The following is a 21,194-nucleotide window of genomic DNA, read 5'->3' as shown; positions in this document are numbered from 1 at the left end:
AAAAGAAGGGGTCAAAAATAGCAATTTCTCCAATTCCCTGTAAATCAGCGAGAAGGATTCTGCTGATTTCCACAGGACAATCAACGGCCCAGGTCACACAACCAAAGAGCTGTAGCTTTTTAAAAATCAAATGGGTTTTGGGGGTTCTTTATTTCCAAATAAAGTTTTATGTTTGCTTCTCTGCCTGCCTGGAATCATTATAAACCTGCCCTTTCACCATACGGACTTAAAATTAGAAAATAAGTTATTTTGAGGCTTCTTTTTTGTAGAAATTGCAGTCGCAGCGAGAGGAGCGTAGTGTGTAAAGCGTAGTGGAAAACAACGCTGTAGTTTGAACCATTTACGTGTCTCTTGGTTGTCTGAAAGGTGGGAGAGAGCAGAGCTCACACCGCCACCTGAAGCGTCACCATCTGTGACGGGAACCGAAGGACGTAGCCCCAGCACCACGACAAGGCCAAGAATTAATGTGTCAACCACCCAAAGCAGAGGAAAACAAGAAAATAACCTTCATTAGCGTTTGCCACAAATTCAAGTTCGCGTGGTTGGTTTATCACCCTGAAGGTGGAGGAGCTGCTCCCCCGTCTCAATTTGCCCAAGATTTCCTGTTCTCGGCGTTTTTCTGGCTTTTCTCCGGTCGTGGTGTGGATGCTCCATCGGGTTTGGCCATGGCGGTGAGGGACGCCAGGCTGGAGCCCGAGCCGGACAAGCCGCTGCTCTTTCTGTTCTCGGCGGTCGCTCCTTGTAGCCGCAGCCCAGCGCTTCGCCGTCTCACCGCTCCCGTGGCCCTTCGCACTCTGCCGGGTTTCACCAGCAACCCGTAGCCCGGGTTGCATCGGAAATATTGCTTCCCTCCGATCGAGCCATCGTTCTTACCTTAAACAAAAAGAGAAACGATAGAGAAAATGGTTTTATTCTGTGCATATGCTGTGCTACCAGAGGGACAACAATCAACAGAGTCACAGAATGTCAGGGGTTGGAAGGGACCTGGAAAGCTCATCCAGTGCAATCCCCCCATGGAGCAGGAACACCCAGCTGAGGTTACACAGGAAGGTGTCCAGGCGGGTTGGAATGTCTGCAGAGAAGGAGACTCCACAACCCCCTGGGCAGCCTGGGCCAGGCTCTGCCACCCTCACCGGGAACAAGTTTCTTCTCAGATTTAAGTGGAACCTCCTGTGATCCAGTTTGAACCCATTACCCCTTGTCCTATCACTGGTTGTCACCAGAAGAGCCTGGCTCCATCCTCCTGACACTCCCCCTTTCCATCTTGATCCCCAGGAATGAGTCACCCTTCAGTCTCCTGTTCTCCAGCTCCAGAGCCCCAGCTCCCTCAGCCTTTCCTCCCACGGGAGATGCTCCACTCCCTTCAGCATCTTGGTGGCTGTGCTGGACTCTCTCCAGCAGTTCCCTGTCCTGCTGGAACTGAGGGGCCACAACTGGACACAATATTCCAGGTGTGGTCTCCCCAGGGCAGAGCAGAGGGGCAGGAGAACCTCTCTGACCTACTGACCACCCCCTTCTAACCCACCCCAGGTACCATTGGCTTCCTGGCCACAAGGGCCCAATGCTGGCTCATGGTCACCCTGCTGTCCCCAGGACCTCCAGGTCCCTTTCCCCTACGCTGCTCTCTAATAGGTCATTCCCCAACTTACACTGGAACCTGGGGCTGTTCCTGCCCAGATTCAAGACTTTACACTTGCCCTTGTTCTATTTCATTAAAAGGTGAAGAAGAAGATGCTGAGAGGGTAAATGTTCTTTATAAACATGCTGTGAAGGGAAACACCCAGGAGGAGAGAGCACTGTTGGCACGAGAGGACAAAGCTGGGACGAGAGCAAACAAATCCCGAGATCAATACACTTATTGATTTAAAGTCTTCCAGCTACCAGAGAGGTGGAGTCGCCTTCCCACAGAAGATTAAAAAAACAACAGTCGCTTTTGTATCTGAACTTGATAAAATTAAGAGATTAGAGGAAGCAGCGGCCTTGTGCTCCAGTGACACCAGTATAGCTCGCTGCCCCACACCAGTAAAGCCATTGCATGGAGACGGTTACTCCACATGGAACGTTCCATCTTATTCTCCCTCCCTGCTTGCCATTTGGTGGAATTCTTTAATTTCACCAGAAGTGTTAAATAATCAGTTCAGCAAGAGACGCATTAACAAACCATCAGGAAGGAAGGAAAAAAGACAATTAAAAGAGCTTCTGGGTTTCTGAGTTGATGAGAATCTGAAGTTGAGCAGAGTTATTGTTTCCATATCCTAAACCTCCCCAGAACAGAAAGAATAAATTTATGTTGATGCTGTTCAGATCGTTCTATTTGTCCCTTTAGATCATTCAAAGTTGGCACGGTCATTGTTCTGGGTACTGGGACAGAGACAGCTCCCATCTTTAAAGGGAACAAGAAAAGATATTTTAAATGACGTAAGGACACCACTTTAGTTTTACGGGTGTTTCCTTCTCTCTACAATCATCACCATGTTGGGTCCAATGTACCCACACATGGCTGAGGACTTGGACTTCGACTCCAAAGACACAAGTTCGTGACCGTCTTTCCCCAGTGAAGATCCAGAGAAGCCAGTTTTGCTCCAGCAAACCAGGGATTAATCACGGTGGAGACAGAAGGGGGGGAAATAAAATACCCAGTAACATTGGCAGTTGAGTCCTCAACAGACCAAAAACCTCGTAGCCATTCGACTCTTTGATGGATGGAGAAGCTGATGCTCAGCGGGTGTGTGCAAACGGCTTAAAATAAGGGAAGGTGGCCTTCCAAGACCTAAATGAATCTGTAAATATAGATACATATATGTTGCTTTGTTGTGTTTTTTTTTTTTTTAATAGGGCATGAATTCAGGATTGAGAATCAGCTCTACAGCTTTCAAAGGGATCAGAGCTCCAGTTTGCTTTCAGCATGGCCAACTCCAGAGAGATTTCTGAAACCAGCTGATGAGACACCGTCCAGTTCAGCTGTTCTGAGCACACCCATGTGCAGGAAGATAACTGCTCGTTCAACGGGAGCTCAGGACACTTGGCATGGTATTAATCCAGGTGAACAGCCCCAACCGCAGGGAAACGCGCAGCGACTCCCTGCGTGTCCTGATTCAGACCTGGAGTGCTGGAGATTGGTTAATAATTTCAATAAAGAGCTTTACGCATCCTTGCTAAACCAAACCCTCTTACTATCAAGGGCAGCGATATCTCTGCTTGTCTCCGGGATTTTCCACTCGCCTTCCCGCAGTCCTGCCTGCTCTTGGAGAAAATGAGTCCCATGGGAGTGGACGTGGTTTACTGCTGGACTTGACACTGTGAGTTTAATGGTTGGACTTGATCTTAAAGGTATTTTCCAACCTAAACAATTCCACGATTCTATATAGACACAAACAAACAGCCTTCTGCAATTTTACAGCTTATTTTAAAATAGCTTGTGGGAGACAAGGTAATGAAAAGAGACTTTGCATTTATCTAGTCTGATGTTCCTAAATGTTTTTAGTGGGATCTGTTGCGATAGGACATGGGCTGATGGGCCAATATTATTCAATATATTCATTAACGATTTGGACGAGGGAATAGAGTGTACTATCAGCAAGTTTGCTGGTGACACCAAGCTGGGAGGAGTGGTGACACTGGAAGCTGTGCTGCCATCAGAGACCTGGACAGGCTGGAGAGCTGGGCAGAACCTGATGAAATTTAACAAGGGCAAGTGTAGAGTCCTGCATCTGGGCAGGAACAACCCCAGGTTCCAGTATAGGTTGGGAAATTACATATTAGAGAGCAGTGTAGGGGAAAGGGACCTGGGGGTCCTGGGGACAGCAGGGTGACCATGAGCCAGCACTGTGCCCTTGTGGCCAGGAAGGCCAATGGCATCCTGGGGTGTATTACAAGGGGGCTGGTTAGTAGATCAAGAGAGGTCCTCCTTCCCCTCTACTCTGCCCTGGTGAGACCCCATCTGGAATATTGTGTCCAGTTCTGGGCCCCTCAGTTCCAGAAGGACAGGGAACCGCTAAAGAGGGTCCAGCGTAGGGCAACAAAGATGATTAAGGGAGTGGAGCATCTCCCGTGGGAGGAAAGGCTGAGGGAGCTGGGGCTCTTTAGTTTGGAGAAGAGGAGACTGAGGGGTGACCTTATTAATGTTTATAAATATATAAAGGGTGAGTGCCACGAGGATGGAGCCAGGCTCTTCTCGGTGGCAAACAATGAGAGGACAAGGGGTAATGGGATCAAACTGGAACACAAGAGGTTCCACTTAAATTTGAGAAGAAACTTCTTCTCAGTGAGGGTGGCAGAGCCTGGCCCAGGCTGCCCAGGGAGGTTGTGAAGTCTCCTTCTCTGCAGACATTCAAAACCCGCCTGGACACGTTCCTGTGCGACCTCACCTGGGCGTTCCTGCTCCAGCAGGGGGATTGGACTGGATGATCTTTTGAGGTCCCTTCCAATCCCAAACATACTGCGATACTGTGTGATATTGTGATAAAAGAGGGGAGATGCAGACTAGATATGAGAAAGAAATTGTGCTGAGGGTGGTGTGAGGTTTACACAGAATGGAAAAAAGATCACAGCAAAGCAAGACCTTTCACATTTCCCTTCTCAAAATGCACCCAGTAACGGTTAATGAAATTCCCTCATTGAAAGGAAACGTTGAAATGGACGCTGTACACTTCGACACGCTGTCTGCTTTACATCATATTTTACCTGAAGGTAAATCCAGTTCGACACCAACCCACGTTCCCTCTTGAAAGTCTGTGGGCCCGATGTATCTAACTGTGCCCGTCTTATTTGCACCGACGGTGACGTATTCTCCCTCTTTCAGCCACTCGGGAACTTCGTTGGCATCTTCCGAGTCGGAATTCACCTCCAGTTTGTCCTCTGCCGTGTCTGCCCCGTTGTGGTTCATTCCACGGGCACTGGACGTGCTCTTTTCTCCTTCTTGTTGCTCTTCTGTGTTTGGCCAACACGGGGGATCCGTCCCCAGCATGCTGGTGAAGGACTTCAGTTCTGATGTCTTCACTTTCTGGATTTTGAAGGGAGACGCTGCGACGCCAGGCTGGGACAATTGATCAGCATGAACCTGTGGCTTGGGAAACCCCAGTTCTGAAGCCACAGACGACGTTTCTTTTATCCGAGCTTGTCCCGCCGGCTCCGTTGATTGTTTGGATAATGACTCCTTCTTCGGAGCGGAGGTAGAAACGGAGGTTTTTGCATCGGTGGCCACAGAGGCGTCATTTGCCAGCTCGCTCGCAGTCACAGATGTGCAGGACTTTGATTTCGCAGCATCGCTCCCGTTCACTTCAGTGCCGTCTTTAGCTCTTGCGTGAGCGCTCTGAAGGCCGAAGGCGGGCGGACTCTCTCGTTTAGTACCAAGAAAGCTTTCTGGGTGCCCCGGTGTGTCACAAGAAGCGGTTTGAGCCGCGCCGGGAGACGAGGAGTCGCTCACCGCGGGCGCTTGGCCTCCCGGCTGGGCCGCAGCATCGCTTCCCGCTGCCAGGGCCTCGGAGAGCGTGGCCGTGGAGACGCTGTGGGAAAAGTACCCGCTGGAGGCTTCGCTCAGGGGGCTTGGAGGCCCCTCCTGGGTGTCCTGCGCTTGGGCATCTCCTGCGAGCTGCTGCGAAGGCACTTTGGGCGACTTGTCCGCACCCTTGTCCATCTCAGACGTCTGTGCTGCGGTTTCCAGTGGCCGTTCCCCTGCTTGCTCTTGGATAATCTAAAACAGAAGACAACACGCACCGTGGTGCTTTGTTATCCAAAACATCAGGGCTAAAAGGACACAAGGCCTTGGGGAATCACTAAGGCCTGAGCTTATCTAAACCCCCATCTGGCTGCAAACTGCGATGCGAGCTGATACGAAGTCAGCTTCACAAAACCGGGAGGATTGTCAGCTCGTTTCTTCCATCAATAAGAAAAGTGTCGACGAAAAAGAAATACGTCCCCCAATATTTACTGAAAAATTATTTATATTACAGGAATGGCCATTTGCTGTTTGAACAGCAGGATTTATATGAAAAGTGAAACAGCCGTGATCTATAAGTCTCCCGCAGTTATTTGGCTTAACTCGCGGGATTGATAAATCACGTCTCTCCAACTAAACCGTCATTTCTGTCCCCGTTTCCAAGCGCCATTCCCACCTCGACGCCGCCAGCACCGCGCACTTTCAGAGGACAAAATTAACTGCACCTCATGAGATTAACAGCCCGTTTTAGTGATGTATTTCTTGGCTGTAAAGTTTACTAAATCTGATGGATCAATATCTTTTGCCAGCACATGTACTCTAAAAGATTAGGATGTCTCTAAATCTCTTTGGGAGGGAGGAGGTTGTTAATATGAAGGACAGATTTGTACATGCCCTGTCTTAACTCTCGGGTGTACATTTTGTTCACTGTTCAAAATTTTGTGGTTTATCCCATCTAGTGGTTAAGTGTCCCAAACTACAGGATTTTCAGCTCATTTTGATGCACCTTTTCTGACGGAAACAGAAGCGAAGAGGGTATTGATTGAATCACAGGAATTTCAGAACCAAAGGCTAGCTTGCTAGTGCTAAGTGAAATGTCATACAGAAAGGGTGTTTTTTTAATATTCCTGTGGATTAAAGACATATTTTTAGCTTTTCTATGGGGAGAAGGGTGTTCATGCGGACCCGCGAGCTCTGCTCTTTGGGTTTTCCCTTTAAAGCGTTCAGATAAGACAATGAAAGCGGAGTGGAACAAAGCTGCTTCGCTATTCATCAGACTGAAGTTGTGCTGAACTGGGGCAGATCACAGGCTCTATTTTCCCTCCCGCTTAGCAAGAGCCTGTTTTTCACGCCAATATCATGAATTGGCCTGAAATGTAGAACTGAAAACTGTATCATCGCGACCGGGACGCGCTCACTTGTTTGATCCTCGCGGCGCTGGCGTCGGTACCGGCCGACTGGACCATAATCCGCGGGACAGCCTGCAGGAAAGAAAGAAGAAAAGAGCATTAAATACAAAGCACATAAATAAAAACCAGAGGATTGAATATTAAATATTGTCAAGCTGGTTAAACATTAAACCTTATATTGGAAATTTCGGAATTGCAAGCAAACCTTTGTCATGAAGGGACAGCACGTTGCTATTTTATTGCACTCTGATATACCAAAGGTGTAAAACATTGAACCTTATATTGGAAATTTTGGAATCGCAAACAAACTTTTGTCATGAGGGGACAGCGCGTTGCTATTTTATTGCGTTCTGATATACTGAAGGTGTAAAAACCCTAACCACGGCATCCCTGGATTTGAACACACAAGCAGCTACACGTACAAATTCACAGTGTTGGTCAAAGACAGACGGAGGAGCAACTGGACGAACCAGATCTGACCAGTGAAATCCATCACTTCAGTCCATCTCCAAAACTCTTTCTCCATCTCCAGTATCTTAACTCAGCTTAGATTTAGCATTTCCTGCTTTAAAGAAGCCAAACCCAAGACCTGTGCATCCTCTTTTCGAGGGTGGCATCACCACGGTGAAGACGACACGTGCTGTTTGCTATCACAATATCTTATGCCAGAAGAACCAGTTCTGCCTGAAGTCCGTCGCTTGCTCTGTATTCAGGTCTTTAGGTTAAAGATTTGAAATAATCACCCTCCTAAGGCTGTAACAGCAAACTTGACTACAAATTTTAGGGGCCACCAGGCCAATTGAGAACCATGGAAAGGGAAGAATGAAGAACAGGAAAGAGGAGAAAAAGGCAGAAACATCGCTCCTTATGACCATTAAATAACGTACAGATTCATACTTTCAGAGAAAGAGCTCTTTAAGGGCAAAATATCATACAATTTGGGAGGAATATGAGTAATCCTGTCCCATAAAGACATAAACATGGGAGAAAAGAACAGCTATTATCTATACAGAGATTGCTGGGCACTAAATAAAACCCACCGTTGTTTGAGGGAACAAATAAACAGTGGGAGAGGAGGGGTTTGCATGTCACTAAACCCGCTCATTGAAAGCACAACACTGAAGTGGGGCTCAGGGGAAACTGATTTTGGGTACACAAGGTGTCCGCAGTTTGACATCCTCCAGGTGACCCAAATCCGAACAAATCAATGAAGCCTAAAAATAAGCTCAACCCAAGAGGCTTCAGACACCTCGCAGTCCAGTTTCCATTGGAATCATGTGGGAATCTTCTCAGATAAAAGTATTAACCTGGAACCAAGTGCAGTGCTGACTTGAGACCGAGACCAGCGGTGGCTTAAAGCAACGAGCTGTGTGAGTATCCAGGCTCGGCCTAAGTATCACCAATATTAACTCAGACACGCAAGGATAATTTGATTATTGTAACAGCCAAGTGCTTCACTTTAACAAAGACTAGAGAGGAGATGGATTAACCTTCTTGCAAATTTTGGTTTAACAGAAGCTTATGGGAGAGTATTTGGCAGAACACTTATTCTATTATATTCTATTATATTCTATTATATACCACCTTTCAACCATGGGTTGGTCCATCTTGGAAGCGCAAAGCCAAGCTATTAAATATCACCTTTTAACAAAAAAACCTATCTGCAGTCACAAGGCGTTAGGACTAATCCCTTAGAGAAGCCAAAGCTCTTAAATTCAGATTATCCCAGTTAAACATCTCCATTCTCCAATGCTAAAAGCAAAGCATTTCGGCATCGTGGAAAGGTTGTGTGATGGAAAAACTCTGTCCTTGCCGCTTCTACGCTACCGTTTGTGATCTGGTAGATATAGTGGGTAAAACAGCTTTTCCTTTGTTTCATTAGACCTTGTATCAGGAGGTAAAACCAGCTCCAGGCACTGTAACAAAACTTGGTCTTTTCACCCCATTTTCTCCAGTAAATGTGTCATCTCTGGGATGTGCTCTGAGGTTTAGCATTGTTAAGCACTCAAAATTGGAATAAGCATTTGAAATTATTTCTCGGCTCCTTTGATTTCCTTTTATCACTTTAAAACAAACAGGGAAAAGTGTTCGGTTGGGTTTTTAATCTCTCGAAACCCTTCGGTCTCGCAGCCTGTTAATCCATGAAATCTAAAAATCCAGTTGATATCAAGCAGCGAAAGCGAGGAAACCATCACACTTCAATCGCTCCTCGTCGAGTTCTGCTCCTGAAATCTCCAAAGTACAATCAATTTGCCAAGGAACATTCAGAAAAACATGGAGAAAAACAAAAATGTCATTATGAGAAGTGGCGCTTGCCCAAATTTGGTGTTGACAAGACCCAGATGGGCACAAAACCCCTCAATGGAACTAAATCAGACCTTTGTTACGAAATATCATCAAGTAACTTGGGGGTGATGCTGAAAACAACGTGTTTGACTATCTGGGAAGACGTTTATTGGATGAAAAAGTGATTCTGAATCGAGAGCCAAGTTCTGTTATTAAACATTTGTAGATAGCGATGGCTAAATTAGACATATATATTTACCCCATGGAAAAACGTGACCCTTCCACAGTGATAATTTTTGGCGCAATTCCTTCAACCAAGCTGACAAGAAAATACAGAGTAAGAGAGAACATGAAAGCAATTCACTTTAAAGCATCTTTGTAGAACAAAAATTGTCTTTTTCCCTCTGTGCAGTGAATTTCTAAGGGTTTCGCATTATTTTCTGGTCAGACGAGGGTCGGTTTGCACGGACTTTGAGGTGACCAAAAGCCACGTCGTCACTGGTGATCAGTGCAATTTGGAGGCCAAGCCGGTATGTTGGTGAGATTGAAAAGGAAAAGCAAATGTGTATCTCACCCCACTCCCAGAGGCACCAATATTAGTCCTAAACGAGCTCTTTTTCATGCCATTTATTACATATATAATGGCAACGAGCTCAGAAAAACACATTTGGTGTTTCTATGTCGTTAAGCACTTTGTAAAATGCCTCTGACAATGGTGATGGATGACTTTGGTACAAAGCTGTTTGACTTGGTGTCGCTGGCTGAAAACCCTTCAACGTTACCACCCGATATGTAGAAAATGGGAAACTTCTGCAGCAGAACACAATATTTGCTTCGTTAAATGGACATTTAAAGCAGTTTTGAGCACTCAGGATGAAACACTTCCACAAGACATCACAGCAATGCTGTAAGGATTCGGAATCCCCCAGTACGTCACCAAAAGAGTTGAATTCATTTTAAGAATGTCCCCTATTTCCAAAAGTTCTCCCTCAGCAATAGTGCTCCCTGCCCTCTTTTTAAAAGTCATTAATCATTCAAATAGAACATCTTCTGCATTATAAAATGAGATCTGAATATCTTCTCTCCTCTCCTCCTCTTCTTCTTCTCTTCTTCTTCTTTTCTCCTCTTCTCCTTTTCTTCTTCTTTTCTCTCCTCTCCTCCCCTTTCTCCTCTTCTCTTCCACATCAAACTCCACCTGCTCCAGATGTGGCTTCTGAGCAGGATCTAATGCTTGGGCAAGCAGACTAGAAGAAGCTACTGTCTTTTTGAGAAAATGGATTAAATACAGAATCTCATTATAAATAATATCTCCTTTATTTGAGAGTTTATTTATAAAGGAATAGATCTCTATAGTGTAAATCTGGAAGATCACCAGCCCTGGAGGTGTTTAAAAGACACACAGGGACACGGGTTAGTGCCAAAGTTATGGTTGGACTCGATGATCTTGAGGGCCTTCCCCAACCAAAACAATTCTATAATTCTATAAATCTAGACCAGATCTCACTTGTTAAAGTTTGTGGCAGTCTGTTTCATCTATGCTTCGTTAACCATCCAGCTTATCCCCTGTCGTCTTCTCCATTTGCCGGGCGTTCTGGAGGCGCATCACCTGCTAACTTAGACCTTTCCTCACCCATTGACAGGCAGACAAATATTTTAAAGGCCATCTTTTGCAAAACAAACCCTTAAAATCCCCAAGCAACTATCTTTTTGTGGTTGGATCCAGACATTCTGTTTGCTACAACTAAGCTCGCTGCTATAAGAATGCCCTGGGGCTAAAGGAAGATGTTTCGTTCTTGTAGAAGTATGGTGTAATATTAAATAAATAAACAGACCAAAAATAAATCAGCCAAGGAGTATATATTTTTAAAGGTAACTTAGACCCAGCTCAAATAAAAATAAGGTGTATTTAAAATATTTTTAGTTCCATTGTACTTTTATTCTCTGCAAAATGAGCAAATTTTCATCTCAAATCTTTAATTTAATAATCAGAGAATCCCAGAATGTCAGGGGTTGGAAGGGACCTGGAAAGCTCATCCAGTGCAATCCCCCCATGGAGCAGGAACACCCAGATGAGGTTACGCAGGAAGGTGTCCAGGCGGGTTGGAATGTCTGCAGAGAAGGAGACTCCACAACCTCCCTGGGCAGCCTGGGCCAGGCTCTGCCACCCTCACCCCCAACAAGTTGCTTCTCAGATTTAAGTGGAACCTCCTGTGATCCAGTTTGAACCCATTGCCCCTTGTCCTGTCACTGGTTGTCACCAGAAGAGCCTGGCTCCATCCTCCTGACACTCCCCCTTTCCATCTTGATCCCCAGGAATGAGTCCCCCCTCAGTCTCCTCTTGTCCAGCTCCAGAGCCCCAGCTCCCTCAGCCTTTCCTCCCACGGGAGATGCTCCACTCCCTTCAGCATCTTGGTGGCTGCGCTGGACTCTCTCCAGCAGTTCCCTGTCCTGCTGGAACTGAGGGGCCACAACTGGACACAAGATTCCAGGTGTGGTCTCCCCAGGGCAGAGTAGAGGGGCCCCAGCACTGACCCTTGAACACTCCACTAGATCCAGGCCTCAACTGGACTCCGCCCCATTGACCACGACTCTCTGGCTTCTTCCCTTCAGCCAGGTTTTGCTTACAACAGCCTCAGTATTCAGACTGGAATCCTATAAACCTACTCATCTACAAAATTTAGAGCATTAAAATTACCACAGTGTCTTTCTTTAAAGGTATCAAAAGATGCAAATAGATGCTCTTTACAATTCAGTGACAATTTCACAATGTCTTGACTCGGAACTGAACCGATGAGAGCTGAGCTGAGCTTACAAACCAGGCCTAACTTCCTGCCTCTGGTTTAACCACCCATTCCCACTCCGCCCCACAGGGCTGCTCAAGATCAGCCTTGTATTACTGGTCTTGAAGTCAGTTTTTAAACTACAAAGAGATCTATTTTAAGAGATTTTAATTTATGTTGTGGATTACTTAGGGGACTCAAGCAATCAGATAATGAATGCAAACATTTTTAATAGGATGGGATGCTATTTCTGCTTTGTTTTTAAATAATAAAAGCGAATATATGAACAGGAGTAGGTGAAGACTCAATGCAGTTGCACTGGAGAGCAACCCAAGTTTTTCCGTGATCACTGGATGTGTGTAATAAAATGAAAGCTTAAAATTGCTACTTTTAGTTTTGTAATAGGATGAGTTAATTGGATTACAAATGCAGCTCAGTGATTGGAGAGGTTTATAGATAATCTTCACAGCTCTATCAGTAGAGGAATTTGGATTCTTCACTCCTGTTAGTGATCGCAATGCACGGAAGAGCGGAAATTGACGGAATTGCTACAAAATTAGCTACAGCACGGAAAATAAATAGAGACTTTTGTTGTGAGACAGGGTTTAAGATCATAACTATCATGTCTCCTGATCTGACTTGCAGCTTATTTGTATTTGTATATTTATATACTGGGTGCGTGATGGGGCTACTGGGGGGTCAGTGTTTGACAACCAACTTCTACACCTTTTACACCAGCTTCTACACCAACTTCTACACCTTTTACACCAGCTTCTACACCAACTTCTACACCTTTTACATTAACTTCTACACCAACTTCTACACCTTTTACACCAGCTTCTACACCAACTTCTACACCTTTTACACCAGCTTCTACACCAACTTCTACACCTTTTACATCAGCTTCTACACCAACTTCTACACCTTTTACATCAGCTTCTACACCAACTTCTACACCTTTTACACCAGCTTCTACACCAACTTCTACACCTTTTACACCAACTTTTACATCTTTTACACCAGCTTTTACACCAACTTTTACACCTTTAACACCAACTTTTACATCTTTTACACCAGCTTTTACACCTTTTACACCAGCTTTTACACTAACTTTTACAACTTTTACACCAACTTCTACACCAACTTTTACACCAACTCCTACATCTTTTACACCAACTTTTACACCAGCTTTTACACCAACTTTTATACCTTTAACACCAACTTCTACACCAACTCCTCCACCTTTTACATAAACTTCTACACCAACTTTTACACCAACTTCTACATCTTTTACACCAACTTCTACACCAACTCCTATACCTTTTACATCAACTTCTACACCTTTTACACCAACTTTTACACCTTTAACACCAACTTCTACACCAACTCCTACACCTTTTACATCGACTTCTACACCAACTTCTACACCTTTTACACCAGTTTTTACACCAACTTTTACACCTTTTACACCAGCTTTTACACCAACTTTTACACCTTTTACACCAGCTTTTACACCAACTTTTACACCTTTTACACCAGCTTTTACACCAACTTTTACACCTTTTACACCAACTTGCACACCTTTTACACTACAGAAACTACAGAACGATGCATCTGGGTTCTGTGGAAGAATAAAACTTCGATAAACAGCAACAGGGGACATAAATGAATGTGCGAGGTGAGAGAATTTGACCCCTAACTGGCAACTGATGGGTTTCTGTTACCATAAAGAGCAAATTTGGAGGAATGAATGACTAAAGGAATGCTTTACAAAGACAATGGAAAGGTCTCAATCATCCTTTCCCGGCTGAAAGCAAATGAGTGGATAAGTAATAAGTTTTTGCACATAAATACCAAAAAGTGGATCAGTTTATTATTTTCTCCTGGTTCATCAAACAACTGAAGCGAAGGAGAATTTCCAAATGCTTCTCAAGCTCCCTTTTCAGTGCATGTCCGCTCCATTATTTAAGAGCGCTCAATTATCTAATGTCATTAAAACCTCTTGTGGAAAAATGCTGGTGAAGTCTTGAACTAGATGGCCATCTAATACTAGATGTATTAAATCTCCAATATGTTAAATTATAGTTAATGGCTGTACATCTCTGTAGAAAAAGCACCAGATTTGTTTTGTTGTAAGTTGTTGATTTTAGTGCTTTTGAGCATCATTTCCGATACAGTACTTAACCTTTGCACTCATTTATAACTGAAGTTCATCATGACCGAGCAGCTCGTTGCCCAATTTCTGATCCCCGTGAGTAAACAGAAGATGAGTTCTGATCCCTCACGCTGAAAATACCTTTTCATTTCAATCGCACGCCGTTGTTAGCCTGGCATCAACTTTAAAGTAAGCGAGCACATATAGGAATTATAATTCCCAATGCTGCTTTTGTTTTATTGCCTGAGTTTCATAAATACAAACCCATCCCAGCCAAGGTGGTGGCAGCCGAACAAAACTGCCGTCTTTGACCTTCTGCTGCAAGTTTAGCGACTAATCTGGAGAATAATGAACCGCAATTAATGAAATCTGCTCTCGTATTCAAGTGCGTTCCTCAGACGGCACATAAAATAATTGAAAGAACTTCCTGCTCTCTAATTAGTTAGATTGAATTAATTTGGCATAATAGGATTCTTTATGTAACTAGCAGAGCAGCTTCCGATGAAGCTGTTTATGTCCCTAAAAGATTGGTTTCTGATGAAGCTGTTTATGTACTTTTAAGTTAGAAAGTGCCTATTTTCTCCATTATCTGATGCCTTTAAATTAATTGCCAGTGGTCTGTAAGTAAAGTAAGCCAAAATTTAAGCCTTTTTGGATCGCTGAAATTGCTTTTAATTTCCCTACCCTATTCGTGACAAAGCTTAGCACGGCAGCGCGCAAGATTTAAAGCCTGCCCCAACCTTAGTGCTGATGGGGAGAAGTTTAAAACACTTGTGTAAAATCTGCAGGTGGATGGAGAATCGGAGTTCCATCTGCCTGTGCTTCATTATATTATGTACCTGCTCTTGAGCTCTGTCTTTTCCATTAACGTGCTGAGGCTTTCGTGGTGTGTGCTGAGCAGAATTCCTGTTCTTTACCTTATGACCCTGGTGATCTGCAGGAACCACCATGTAATTACATTTTAGGGCATCACCGGGTGCTGACATTAAAAAAATATACATATTAAATTCCATTTTCTGCTTTTTTTGACATTGCTGTGGCAGAAGCATCTTCCTCAGACCCATGTGCGTTTGGTAAGTGGTTTTCTTTTCACCTTCATACTAAAGAACCTCATTGAATGCTCAAATCTTCGTTAGTACGTGGCTTAAACAAGAGATTTTGAGTCACAGCTATGTTAACAAAATGATAAACTATTGGAGTGCAATTCAGGTTTGTTTTGTGGTATAGAAATACAGACACATGGAGAGGGCAACTCTCAGGCTTTTCTCTTTCACCTCCTGGTGCAGACATAGTAATTAATCTTAAAAAATAATGAAACGCTGTTAATGAGAAGCTATCTAAGCAGACAAAAGCCTTCTTCTGATGGGGCGTTAAAGCCCAGCAGTTTCGTGGGGTTTGGTGCGGGGTTTAATTGCTAGAACGGCCGTTCTTTAACCAAATGTAAATAACGTGGCCTTGGAAGAACCTTCTTGAAAATCTTGAAGGCTTTTCTGAGTTTCATATAAAAATTGTTTGGATGCTCTAATCAGCGCCGCTCAACAGATCCTGTGTGGGCAAGCTCATACGGGTCCAGTTCTGGTGATTGAACTGTTGGTATTTCGATTTCTTTCTGAGTTCTGTTTCCTCTATCACCCTCATACAAGCAGTTTTTAATGAGAACGAGTACGGAAAACTGGCTTTTAAAGTTCTTAGAGCAAACTGCAGAAATGTCTTGATGAACTAACTTGAAAACAGTTCTGAGTTCCCCTTTTAATCTGCCCGGACCTAGGAATGAAGTCATTTAACTGCGTACAAAATGGTATGAGTAATTTTCATAAAGTATATTAGAAATGTGGGAGTCGGAAGTATTATTACGGGCTGGAATGTGCCACATATGGAAGGTGGAATAAGAGGGGTTTGTGTCAAAAGAGGGAGAGGAGGGGAGGGGAGGGGGAAGGGAAGGGAAAAGGGAAGGGAAAAGGGAAGGGAAGGGAAAAGGCAAGGGAAAAGGCAAGGGAAGGGAAAAGGCAAGGGAAAAGGGGAGGGAAAAGGGGAGGGAAAAGGGGAGGGAGAAGGGGAGGGAGAAGGGGAGGGAGAAGGGGAGGGAGAAGGGGAGGGAGAAGGGGAGGGAGAAGGGGAGGGAGAAGGGGAGGGAGAAGGGGAGGGAGAAGGGAAAAGGGAAGGGAGAAGGGAAGGGAGAAGGGAAGGGAGAAGGGAAGGGAGAAGGGAAGGGAGAAGGGAAGGGAGAAGGGAAGGGAGAAGGGAAGGGAGAAGGGAAGGGAGAAGGGAAGGGAGAAGGGCAGAGAAAGAGAAAGAAAAAGAGAAAGAGGAAGAAGAGGAAGAAGAGGAAGAAGAGGAGGAAGGGGAAGGGGAAGGGGAAGGGGAGAAAGAAGAGAAGAGAGAAGGAAGAAAAGCAACTGTCCAAAGCACAGAGCAGAAGATGGTAAAAGGTGCCACAAGGAGCAAGGGAGAATGGCACAAGAAATAGCCAATTAAAAATAGAATGACATTTTCCACTTGGCGATACGCAAACAACACTAAGTGCACGTCATAAATTTTACTACTGTCACTGCAAGTGGTATCACCATCTATCACACCGGGAGCGCACTCGGCACCTCTGAAAAGCCAAGTGAGTATCAATAAGTTTGAACAGCTCCGCTATCTCGGACGGAATGGAGGGGAAATGCATCGCGAGGCTTTACCATGACTAAAAGCTCGGTTTGCTCGGCATCAACATATAAAATAGCACTCACCAGTATTAATGCATAGCCCGTTGGGGTTAATTTTTTACCTGCTGTGCAAGAGGAGAGGTCTGCCTGCCCTTCTTCTCATCTCGGACAGGAAAAAGAGACTTGAGCAGCTTTGGCATCTGAGGCACAAAGGACTTGACGGGGTTCAAGTAGGAAGCAGCAATGCTACCAATACCTGTTGGAAAAAGGGATAAAACAAGGTTAGTTATGCTTTGGAAAGAACCCCAAACAAACAGAAAAACTCCAACGAACAAACAAATGCAAACAAAATACAACAAGCCCCCAAAGCAAACACAAAACCAAACCAAAAATGCCATAAAACCAAACCCCAACTCATTATATTATAAACCAACCCAAATATATTACAAAACTATTAGCATTTCAGTCTAAGACGGCATCTTGCAGTGGTCAAAGCATTAGCCAAGGGAAAGCGCTGAATGTTTGCTCCTCCCTCGAAAGGGACACATGGATTTGGATGGATCTGAATCTGTGGCCCCAGGAGATGGCATTTTTTTCATCGCATGGTGTGAAAAAGCTTCTCGTTTGCAATGGGAAACATAAAACGCTTTGTAACTTGCAGAAGCAGGAAGAAAAGCAGCAAAATTGAGAAAGGATGCCCACACAGTACACATTTTTAACAGCAATTACAGAACTTACTAGAAATAAAAGATGGGAAGATGCAAGTAAAGAAAAAGAAGAAAGTTAGGGGCATTCAACTCTCCTTAATCAGACTGGCATTTTTAATACACTAACCCCCCTTGAGCAAACCTAGTTAGACGTACAAAACATCACTACTATAGATCTCTGCATTCTCGGTTACACATTAGGCAAATCAGCTGCAAAATCATGCGTCCGATTCAAGACCTGCTCATTTTCTGCCACATTCACAGCTTTGCTGCTTTTGCTGGTTTTACTCACAGAACAAACGGTGCTTTCTGAGCCCGCTAACTTCAGACATTGAGATAATCCTGGGATAAGACTGGATCTTCGGACAACTTAAACCACGTGGCATTAATGGAACCAGTAGCAGAGATAAAAAAAGTGAGACCTGGACAGGCTGGAGAGTTGGGCGGGGAAAAATTTAATGAAATAGAACAAGGGCAAGTGCAGAGTCTTGAATCTGGGCAGGAACAACCCCAGGTTCCAGTGTAAGTTGGGGAATGACCTGTTGGAGAGCAGTGTAGGGGAAAGGGACCTGGGGGTCCCTGGGACAGCAGGGTGACCATGGAAAAAGGGTTTAGTTCAGATACTATCAGGATATACTTGGGGAATGTATATACATACATATATATATATATATATATATATATAATATATAGCCATAGCACCCTGAGAACACCCGATCTCATCTGATCTGGGAAGCTAAGCAGGGTCGGGCCCGGTCAGTACTTGGATGGGAGACCAGCTGGCAATAGCGGGTGCTGTGGGCTGAGCCAGCGCTGGGCCCGTGTGGTACCTGGGGTGTATTAGAAGGGGCTGGTCAGTAGGTCAGAGAGGTTCTCCTGCCCCTCTACTCTGCCCTGGGGAGACCACACCTGGAATATTGTGTCCAGTTGTGGCCCCTCAGTTCCAGCAGGACAGGGAACTGCTGGAGAGAGTCCAGCGCAGCCACCAAGATGCTGAAGGGAGTGGAGCATCTCCCGTGGGAGGAAAGGCTGAGGGAGCTGGGGCTCTGGAGCTGGACAAGAGGACACTGAGGGGTGACTCATTCCTGGGGATCAAGATGGAAAGGGGGAGTGTCAGGAGGATGGAGCCAGGCTCTTCTCGGTGACAACGAGTGACAGGACAAGGGGCAATGGGTGCAAACTGGAACACAGGAAGTTCCACTTAAATTTGAGAAGAAACTTGTTGGGGGTGAGGGTGACAGAGCCTGGCCCAGGCTGCCCAGGGAGGTTGTAGAGTCTCCTTCTGTGCAGACATTCCAACCCGCCTGGACACCCTCCTGTGTAACCTCATCTGGGTGTTCCTGCTCCATGGGGGGATTGCACTGAATGAGCTTTCCAGGGCCCTTCAACCCCTGACATTCTGGGATTCTGTGATTCTGTGAAAAGGCGTGTTGGAATATTCTACAGTCCAAGTAGCTTTGCCGCAACTGCTCAGTATTCACATAGAGGGCACCGCATGAACTCTGAAGAATAAATTTCTCTGCATCTCCCAAAGCAGCTCAGCTTTACCTGACACGCAGGAGCTGGACAACTTGAGTCCAGTTTTAGAAAAGCTGTTCCAGCTTTAGGAAAGGCCTTACCTGGATCAGGGGAGCGGTTTTGCTGCCCGGAGTCCGGCAGAGAGGTACGAGATGGGCTGATTCTACTGGAATTTGTGGCACCTTGGGATACATCTTGCTGACTCTCCCATCGGCCCTAGGGCAATAAAAAGAGTTGTATTTTTCAAAGTTGGCACATCAGCAGGAATACAGCAACACTTACATACCCTGCCAGCCCCTCCACAAAGATCAGAATGCACAGACCCTTACCCAGAGACACTTTGAGCTGAAACACCCAGTCCAGCAAAGATAAGCACCCTCAGCTCCCATCAGCATCAAGGCACAGAAAAAACTCTATGTATAAACATTAAAACTCTATTAGTTCACTCAGTTGTGCAGCCGTGTAGTGGAAGTTGAGTACATTACAACCAGTCTACCCCAAATTCCTAAATATTTTGTGTATCTGCTCCAGAAGAGTCACGAGCAAAGGCTGAGAGTGCCAGAGAGAAGTGGGGAGGACACACAGAGCTCTGAACAAGAGAAGAAATACAATCCTAACGGCTGGACATTAATACCTGGGGTCAGAGAATGAGGCAATGGATGAGCTGGTCAGATTGAGAAGAAACAATGGTGGCAATGTGACTTTTGAACAGCCTGGGAAAGAGGCGGATGGAACACAAGACAACGAGCTGCAGATGCCAGCAGCCAAGAACAAGACTAAGATAAGACAGGTTGGAGTTTTGATGCTGTTAGGAAAGAGCTTTTATAAAGGTCCATTGTGGCTCCGCGTCTTTCATCCCAACCTCATGGGTCAGAAACCGGCTCCATGACAAAGTCTCTTGGCTGATGGAGAGAATCTCCCAGTTAATACTTCACATCAGTGCACGGGCGTCAAGAATCTACGTGGCCAAACGGTTTTATCCTAACTCGATCATCTTGAAATGTAAAATCTTTTGCAGATGATTATGCTAAGTCTCCAAGGCTACAAGAAGTCTCAATGTCTTTGTGGAAAAGTGTTGGTCTGTCCAGCACAACAACCTCACAAAGTTTCACCTTTCCAGAAACAGAGGTTGCAAAGAGAGGACGGGGCAGCCAAACCCATAGAAATCCAAGTCTGATTGCACTTTGGTTAGTTACGCTGTGCTTGGTTGATATATTTGCTTGTCTGGATTATATTGTATCTGAATCTTGCTTGTCCTTTTAAAAGACATAACAAAAAGAGGAATACTCTAACGATGAGATGGTGCAGCAAACATAGTAGAAAGGAGTCACAAGGGATGGACAGACCTGCTGCATCCCAGAGCACAAGTTTTCCATATATTTTCCTAGGGGAAGAAGGGGAAATGTGCCTTTTCCAGAAGCTTCACGCTGTTGGATGCAAGGAAATAATCTGACCTTGAGCAGCAAACGACAGGCAGCTAAACTAATCTTAACTGTAACTTCAAGTCGTGAATGTTTCACAAACAATAAATAAGCCAGGATAGGAAGAATAGATTTCTCCAATGGGTTGAAGGTCAGCCCAGGGCAAAAATCGTTTCCAGGCGGATCTATAAGTCGGTCCCATTGAAGCTCTCCTGCTTTGAATAGCAAGTAAGTCGTGCTTTTGCACAGCAGCACCCTGTTCAGACCTCTCCCTGCTAACGTCTATATATTAGATGTAAAGAGCACAGGCGCCGTTTCTGTGAAGTGACGTTTGGGACACATAAAGACTAATGACGTCTAAGTTGAGCTGGGCCCATCGGCCTGAACATCAGAACTGCTGTAACCAGGCTGGGACTAACAGTAACACCCAGGCTTTGTTAAGTCTTGTGTTTCTGAGGACGCTGGTGTTTGAGCCCTTCTTGCAAGCTCCCTGCTATCCGTGTGGATGACTGAGATGTTCTACACCTTAAGCCTTCAATTTAAACATTATCTTTGACCTGCAACTTATTTATTTCTTACACGCATCAAAAGTCTGGAAAATTCCTGCCACAAAATGCTCCTCTTTCCTATCCCAATGCCCAGAAACTCTTGTGCAGGCTTTTGCCATCTTGTGTTTCAACTACTGCGGATTATTCCAGGTGGTCTTAGCCCATGCGGTCCTGTCCCGCTTACATCCATCCAAAATACCGCTTCATGGACTGATTTCTTATCCCGCCGCTGGGATTATTTCACGTTCTGCAGCAGACAAAGCCAGCATGGAACCAGCCAACGAC

General features: G+C 45.1%; 1 protein-coding gene across 3 annotated transcripts in view; it reads right to left on the bottom strand.

The window, feature by feature from the left end:
* Positions 1-131: 131 nt before the first annotated feature.
* KIF13B (kinesin family member 13B) overlaps positions 132-21,194 on the bottom strand; it is a 121,914-nt gene continuing 100,851 nt past the window's right edge. For all 3 annotated transcript variants that reach the window (XM_082049082.1, XM_082049084.1, XM_082049083.1), the window contains 5 exons: positions 19,042-19,156; positions 16,838-16,971; positions 6,856-6,918; positions 4,684-5,692; positions 132-873 (listed from right to left, as the gene is read on the bottom strand). In XM_082049082.1, coding sequence (XP_081905208.1) covers positions 584-873; positions 4,684-5,692; positions 6,856-6,918; positions 16,838-16,971; positions 19,042-19,156 — 1,611 coding nt within the window. In that variant the 3' untranslated portion in view covers positions 132-583. The remainder of the gene's footprint in view (positions 874-4,683; positions 5,693-6,855; positions 6,919-16,837; positions 16,972-19,041; positions 19,157-21,194) is intronic.

This window comes from Streptopelia decaocto, assembly GCF_964273445.1.
Source record: "Streptopelia decaocto genome assembly, chromosome: 3".
In the NCBI taxonomy this organism is placed as follows: Eukaryota; Metazoa; Chordata; class Aves; order Columbiformes; family Columbidae; genus Streptopelia; species Streptopelia decaocto.
Note: the sequence above shows the minus strand (reverse complement) of the source record. Positions and strands in the feature narration are given on the sequence as shown.